At 37.5% G+C, this 7,929-nt stretch overlaps 2 protein-coding genes across 2 annotated transcripts; both read left to right on the top strand.

The window, feature by feature from the left end:
• The first annotated feature begins 334 nt into the window (after nucleotides 1–334).
• LOC122282937 (uncharacterized protein At5g01610-like) lies at nucleotides 335–3,820 on the top strand. Its single transcript, XM_043095026.1, has 3 exons — nucleotides 335–566; nucleotides 1,341–1,395; nucleotides 3,173–3,820. The coding sequence occupies exons 1-3, from the start codon at nucleotides 480–482 to the stop codon at nucleotides 3,550–3,552; spliced, it is 522 nt and encodes a 173-aa protein (XP_042950960.1). The 5' UTR covers nucleotides 335–479; the 3' UTR covers nucleotides 3,553–3,820.
• A 1,294-nt stretch (nucleotides 3,821–5,114) lies between these two features.
• Nucleotides 5,115–7,250, top strand: LOC122281762 (eukaryotic translation initiation factor 5A-2-like). The gene is made up of 5 exons (XM_043093527.1): nucleotides 5,115–5,391; nucleotides 6,313–6,435; nucleotides 6,547–6,603; nucleotides 6,702–6,776; nucleotides 6,979–7,250. Exons 1-5 carry the CDS (start codon nucleotides 5,266–5,268, stop codon nucleotides 7,078–7,080), a joined length of 483 nt encoding a protein of 160 aa, XP_042949461.1. The 5' UTR covers nucleotides 5,115–5,265; the 3' UTR covers nucleotides 7,081–7,250.
• Nucleotides 7,251–7,929: the final 679 nt, after the last annotated feature.

Here is a 7,929-nt window from a genome sequence, read left to right as displayed (position 1 = left end):
TGATTGTTAGGTGGTGATTAATAATAATAATAATAAGATAAAGTGTCATTATTGAAGTAATAGGTAAGTTATGTTGATGTAATCGTCTACCTTATCTTACAACGCAATTAAACTTCATTACTCTCATTATTGTCTTTTTTATTATTTTTACTGGAAGTTTTCACCACTTTTTTCTTTATTTTTTGGGTATTAATATACTGCCTATGCCAAATAAGAATACTAAGCAAAAATTAAAAACACCAATAAAAAGGAAACTTACTCCAAAAGCTATGTCGTTTTGGCTGTTTATTCAAATTTATTAGTTTACCCCTCATTTTATTTTTTATTTTTGGTGACACATCATCCTCCGTGAGAGAGAGATAGAGAGAGAGAGAGAGGATAGAGATTTTGGTGACGAATTTCCTCATCCTCCTCTCAGTGGAGAGAAGAGGGTGGGAAGTGAGGTTTGAGAAAGAGTTTGGGGAACTTAGGAGAGGGAAATGGAGAAAGCTCTAACAAAAGTCGGGAGCTTTTGGATTTCCAAGAAAGCCAAGGAAGAGATCTCCCACATCTCTGAAGACCTCTCTGTATGTTCCCCTTTTCTCTATCTCTTTCTTTTACCACCTCTTCCAACTATCAGTGCTCTCGCATTCTTCTGAAATTTTGTTTTCTTAGCTGGTTTGTGATCTTTATATGCATAATGCTGCTTGATAGTTGACACCTTATAAAAAAAAAATATATGTTGCTTGATATCACATGGCCGCTTGATAATTTGCACGATCTAGCATAGTTTAGTTAACAGGTAAATTAAAAATAATGGAGAAATTGGGCTGTTTTATTTTTATTGAGCTGAGGATTCAAGAGGGTCTTTGCCTTTGTGTTTTAGATGTTTTGCTGGCTAAAGTTTTATGTTTCGTTTTTCCTGTGGGAGGGAGGGAACTTCTAAAACTTTAGTATGTATTTCTAATATTTCTAATGCTTCCTTTTAGTATGTTCTACCTAAGTGTAAAACAGCCCTTGCATCATGGCTTGTTCGTAGGTTTCTATATCCTATTCCTGCAAAAGTTTGCCCAATTATTTGTGTAATGGTTGAAATGAAAATGAACGTTTTATAGCTCATTAGTAATTTCTGTATATTAGTTAGACAGGGCAGTGCTTTTATGAGATAAATGAGCCAGACTATTCTACATGATAGGTCATCTAAAACTACAGAAATTATGTCAGTAGTAGCCAAATTGAAGGAATAAAAACCACCATCAGATTTATCTATCGGTGACATTTTTAATGCCATATATTTGTAATATGGTATCTAAGTAGATAACTATTTTTTCTTTTTAACTTCATTTTTTTCATAATTGCAGTCTCTTTCAAATACCGTTGAAGGGAAGGCCAAATGGATTTTCAACAAGCTGAAAGGTAGGGAACCCTTTTTTATAAACCGTATATACCCATCTTGTAAGTAATTTCAAGGCCTTGACCTTGGTTTGCAACTCCTCGTTCAATGCCTTGGAATTCCTTTCATTGTAGATTTGTATGTGTTTTCATATTAGTTCTCTTAAGTAAAAATGTTTCTCATAGACTAGACTACATACATTTTCTTTTTCTTTTAAATCTGCCAGAGATTGACGATTTGTATATCTTTACAAAACAATTCAGGATGTGTACATCTTTATTGAAGATTGGGCCAATAGGGGATGATAAGAGACAATTGATGAGTTTTAAAAGGCCCTTTTCGAAAAAACAGCCAACAGGGCATTTAGAAGCCCCCTAAATTTCCCGATTAGTTTGCTTCCCTCAGAAAGCTGTGTTTGTTCGTCAGCTTGCTTTTCTTCTTTTATCTCAGTGTTCCCCACTTTGTGCATATGCTTCTGAAACTCATAAGTTGAAGGCACCACTCCACCACATGAGTCATGCAAAACATGACTCATGCCAGAGATTGACGATTTGTATATCTTTACAAAACAATTCAGGATGTGTACATCTTTATTGAAGATTGGGCCAATAGGGGATGATAAGAGACAATTGATGAGTTTTAAAAGGCCCTTTTCGAAAAAACAGCCAACAGGGCATTTAGAAGCCCCTAAATTTCCCGATTAGTTTGCTTCCCTCAGAAAGCTGTGTTTGTTCGTCAGCTTGCTTTTCTTCTTTTATCTCAGTGTTCCCCACTTTGTGCATATGTTTCTGAAACTCATAAGTTGAAGGCACCACTCCACCACATGTATAGAGCCACTTATACAAGGGTGACTCATGCCTCATGCTGCCCATGGCGAACAAAAAAGGAAATGAGAAACCATGACACGCTGCCCCCATGCAGGGCAGGTGCTTTCATAAATTGAAAGTCACATAAGGGTCTCTTGATAATTATGATAGAACGCCATCCCTTATCTAGACAGTATCACTGAATTGCATTTCTCTGGACATATTGACAGAAATCTAGAGATCCCATATCTCATGAGGGAATTTGGTCTTATGCTGACTATCCAACAGTAATTTGGATCACTTACAGTACCTATCAAAACAAGAATTGGGTCGCTTACAGCATTTGTCCCACTAGTTATCATCCTTGCCTTTTGAAAATCATTTAGGAACTAGTAGTCCCACTAGTCATCATTCCTAGCTTTTTAAAAATCATTTGCAACACTATTAGTTACACTAGTCCCTTTACCTCATCATTAAGTTCAGTTGAAAAAAGGTTGCAGAAACCTGAATTTTAATAGTAGGCGGCATGCCCTCTTAGCTATTTTGCGTTGTAGCTGGACTGGTTGCTGTTTCATTTGACTTCAGATTCCTTATTACTAGAGTGATTACCATACATGATAAGATGCATATATGTTTTGTGGTTACTTTCTGCTCCACTATTTTATGTATCTTGGTTAGAATGACAAAAGTGCTTTGTCTTTCCCACAAAGTGCATTTTTGAGGCTATGCAATTCTAGGCGCTGCATCTTTGGCAACACAAAAGAAGGCTGCCCCCACATGTAGAAAGAATAAGGGTTGGAGTTTAGACTGCTAACTGTAGTTCTACCTATAGAAAAAATTATTAAAGAGACAACCAGAATGTTGCTTGAATCCATTACGATCCCAAGTTTCCAGACACATTTCTCTTATGCATCATTTTCGTGCCAATTTTTTTTATTAAAGAAATCTCCATTACAAGTATGTGAGGATGTTATGAAGCTTAACCTTCTTACAGGTAAGCCATTGAAAGACTTGCCAGATCTCCTCCGAGAGTACAACCTACCTCCTGGGCTATTCCCACGGAACATAACATGTTATGAATTTGATCAATTAAAGGCCAAGCTCATAGTGTATTTTCCCTCTGCCTGTGAGGTTACCTTCAAGGATTCATCTGTTGTTCGGTATGCTACTCGTGTTAAAGGGACATTGTCAAGGGGCAAGCTCACTGGAATAGAAGGAATGAAGACAAAGGTTCTGGTGTGGGTCAAGGTCACCAGTGTAACGGTCGAAAGCTACAAATCTGACAAAGTGTTGTTCACAGCTGGTGTGAAGAAATCAAGGGCCAAAGATGCATATGAAATACCTAGCAATGCCATTAAAGTAGAAGAATTTTGAGGTTGTTACCGTAAATTTCTGAACTGAAGTAAGCTGTGCCAGTGCATGAATCTATTCATCAGTACATTCATTGTTACTTGTATAAATAAAATAAAAAGAGAAGCTTATCCCTTGTTCCAACGACCTGAGTGGTGGCTCTTTTCAACTTGTGGATTTTTTTTTTTTTTTTTTTTGAACTTTTTTAAGGAGATAGCATTGTTGAGACTTGAGAGGAACATGAGGATTTGTGCATATCCATTTGATTGAGCAATCTTTTCATTTTGTGGAATTCTTCTTTCTTTGTAGGCCAGTCATTTCATGAAAGTGACATTGCAAAAATTGACCGGCTGCCTAATTCTTTTCCTCTTATCTTAATGGATCTTGTTTTGCAGCCCATAATAGCGATCTGTTAAGTGGATTAGCAGATGAACCCCCCAAGTAATTAACTAAAAAACAAAATTTGGAAGATATACTTTTTATCCTTTTATTTTATTTGCAAGTACTTATTAACCAGTTTTGAAATCAAGATTAGGGAAAATTATCACAAAATGGCAAGTATTGTGAGCATTGGCAAACATTAAAAATTGAGTCCATGATCGTTTGAGATTTTATTTATTGAGTTGCACTTTACGATACACAATGTATTTGTATTCCAAGAGTCCTTGGGGGTTCGCTCAAGTGGAAAAAATCTTGATTTTGATGGTATACTCCCTCTTGAGAATCTGTGTACTCTTGAAATTGGTTGAGAGTCGAGACTTTATTTTCAAACATCTAATGCCAATCAAGGTTGTGCAACGTGTGTTTGAGTATGGACGAAGTGGGTTGATGGTTCTAAGGAGAAAAGAATACACGGGTTGTCAATGATTCTTGGTTTCTTATTTTGCCATGTGGTCCAGAAATGAGTATATGTACTTAGGTGATGTGTCAGCTCCCTATTGGATTTCATTAAATTCACATTGTCGGATTTGCCGTTCCAAAGAAAAACGGTTTATTTAATTGTACTTCTATTGATCACATGAGCTTATATCATTTAAAAGGCCACAAATAAAGCTAAATGATATGATACTTTTGGAGAGGATAACAACACACCGCTTCATCTATATTATAAAGACTATGAAATAATTAAACTATTAAGTACTAAAAAAAATGAACATTAAATGCTTTGATATTGCTTAGAATAACACAAAATTAAATCGGTCATTATGCGTTTCTTGACTTACATATCCCTGGATGTCGAGGTAGCTCTTTTACTATTTTGCCCCCATATGCATCCAAAATCCCACATCCCTCTCCGCACATAATAATTGAACGTAGACTCTCCATCGGCCACCACGGACCAATCAGATATGTCATTCAGCCATATCTACCTCCTCTGTGCGTAACACAATCACGGCCCAGAGTCCAAGCCCGTAATAAATCATAGCGTTCAGTAAACGCTAATTGTTCGAAGATGCAACCGGGCCCACACCGCAACACTGAATCCAACGGTTCGCAGCTAATTTGGGCCCACGATGAAACCCTAGGAAGAGTGTGCGTGCGAGCGACACCCTGAGAACTGGGACCTGAATTTACAATTTGTGTATATCTATATCTCTATCTATATATATCTAGGTGTATCTACCCTTGTTCGTCCTCTCCGCCTCCTCCGTGGCCCTTCTGCTGAGAATCCGAGTCCGTTTGAGTTGATTCGAATCGAATCTGTGAGTTGAGAGAGAGCTTTGAGGAAGAAAATCCATGTCTGACAGTGAGGAGCACCATTTCGAGTCCAAGGCCGATGCTGGAGCCTCCAAGACCTATCCCCAGCAGGCTGGTACCATCCGTAAGAACGGCTACATCGTCATCAAGGCTCGCCCCTGCAAGGTTTCTTTCTTTTTCCCCTTTGTTTGTTTCCTCTGAAAGAAACTAGTTTGCTCTTGAGATTTTTGTCGAGAATATGCTGTATATATTTTAGGTATTGATATTGGATTCGATAGATGAGACGTCTTCTTCCTATGAAATTTGATGTACCCAACAAAGAAAAAGATGTTTTTGGGAATTTTCTGATTTTAGGTTTGATTCCTGGACTGATTGTGGACATGAATGTATTGTTGCTTCTATGTGGCTCTGTAATTATGGTTGAGATCCGGTTGGTTAGATGATGATATCAGCCTTCCGTGCTGTCTGATTTATAATTCGGCTCATATTTCGATCTCATAGCCTCAAATTGATTACTTACAATGTTATTTTCTCACGGTTAATTTGGATCTGACCCGTTTGGGTGCTCGGAAATATCATAAATGTTTGGTCAACATAATTTTCAGCTAGCTATTTTGTAATTATTTGGTCTCTTGGTGGAGTTGATGTTGTTTTTCAAACTTCTTTCTTTCATTCCATTATGCCAATATTTTTGCTTCAACGTAGTCCATAAAAATATTCTTTTGCATTGGGGCTTCTATAAAAGTTCAAACGTAAAATCAGATAGGTGCTTGATGTCTGTTTGGTAGCTGAATTTAGGAAGGGGATAACATGCTTTAGCAGTATATCCCTGTTAACAGGGGCAGAACCAGGAAGTCTTGAGTTTTTATTTTGGCCGGGGTGGGGGCTATAATTTTCTTGATAAAAGTACCTCAATAATTCAATTTCTACACATTTGGAAATCCAAGGAACCTTGTGGTTACCCCGGCTCTGCCTGTTAACAAGTTTGGATATATATTTGAAGTAGTGATTTTGATAGGTATGTCGAGAGTGATGAATTCTTATGGTGGTCTCATGAGCTGATGAATCCTGTGTTTCCTGTAACAGGTGGTAGAAGTTTCCACCTCCAAGACTGGCAAGCATGGTCATGCTAAGTGCCACTTTGTAGGAATTGACATTTTTACTGGCAAGAAACTTGAAGATATTGTGCCCTCTTCCCATAACTGTGACGTATGTAGTAATTTTATTTGCATTATTGTTCTTTCAATTTGATTGCATTTTTTAATTGTTACATGGTAAGTTCTTGGTATTTAAAAACGAGTGTTTGTCTGTTTTGTGCAGGTTCCTCATGTTAATCGTACTGACTACCAGCTGATTGATATCTCTGAGGATGGATTTGTATGCTCAATTTTCTACACGCATTTCATCACTCCTTCACTCAACATGGGTGTTTTTCCTCTGAATTTCAGTTTGTTAATAATTTAAACTGTCTTTAGGTGAGTTTGCTGACTGAAAATGGGAACACCAAGGATGATCTGAAGCTCCCAACCGATGACAATCTGCTGACTCAGGTTGGTTAAATTCACATTTCATTTACTGAAATTAGAATGGATTTATTATACTTTTCTCCACTTGTTTCCATAATTTATTACTAGTTCTGGGGTGCATTTATTATACTCTTTAGTGCAAAACCATTTGTTGGTGATTAATTTATGTTTGCGTTAGATTCACTGAATATCTATAAATGGTTACACCATTTGTTGGTGAGTGCAGATCAAGGATGGGTTTGCTGATGGCAAGGACCTGGTTGTCAGTGTGATGTCGGCAATGGGGGAGGAGCAGATTTGTGCTCTGAAAGACATTGGCCCCAAGTAGTTTATTTATAATAAGTGGACGACTGTTTGTTGCAACTTTAGCTGAAAGATTTTTGTGAGCCCTTTATAGCTTGCTCTCCTAAGACAATCGGGTGTAATTCGGTGGTTGTGTGGATGGAGTTATATGGGTTTCGAACAAATTTATATTATTATTATTACTTTCTCTTGTTACGTTATGTTTGTTTTTCTTCTTGTTCCTTGTGTTTGCTTTCTGTCTGAATTGGTTGGAATGTAAAAGGGAAATAGAAATGAGAAGTTCTTGGGTGCAGAAAAGAATTCGCTGATAAGAGGTAGAACACAACCTGGTGCAGAAAGTGGTGTTTAGTCTTATTTAGGAATGGAGTAACTTGTGATGGTTTAGACATAAGACATGGCAGCCTAACATGTTTCTTTCATTTGTCAACCGAATCTTTCATCATATATATATATATATATATTCGCATTCTTAGAGAGAGAAAATCCTCTCCGTACACTTTCATTCTCAGACTTTTATTTTTTCACATGAAATTACATTTCGATGGTGTTCGTGATTGCTTCAAAGTTTGAGCTTTGCTCGTGATTGCTTGAAAGTTGTTGTCATTGAACTAAAAACCTTTGAGGTTTCTAGGGAGGGGCAATGGTTGATTCTTACTGAAAGAGGGTGGAGGTTTGTGAGATGCTTGAGAATAGAGCTAGCAAGGTTTGTGAGATGCTTGAGAATAGAGTTAGCCACTACACGGTGGTTTAGCAAAGTCTTAGAGGACGGCATGAATGCAAGGAGGAAAAGGTTTTATGTTAGCCATCGCGAAGGGGACAAGGGTCTCATTGTGCAGAGGTGCACAAATATTTAAAGTGCGTTCAAGGCGTTGGA

Source organism: Carya illinoinensis, chromosome 11 (assembly GCF_018687715.1).
Source record: "Carya illinoinensis cultivar Pawnee chromosome 11, C.illinoinensisPawnee_v1, whole genome shotgun sequence".
Lineage (NCBI taxonomy): Eukaryota > Viridiplantae > Streptophyta > Magnoliopsida > Fagales > Juglandaceae > Carya > Carya illinoinensis.
Note: the sequence above shows the minus strand (reverse complement) of the source record. Positions and strands in the feature narration are given on the sequence as shown.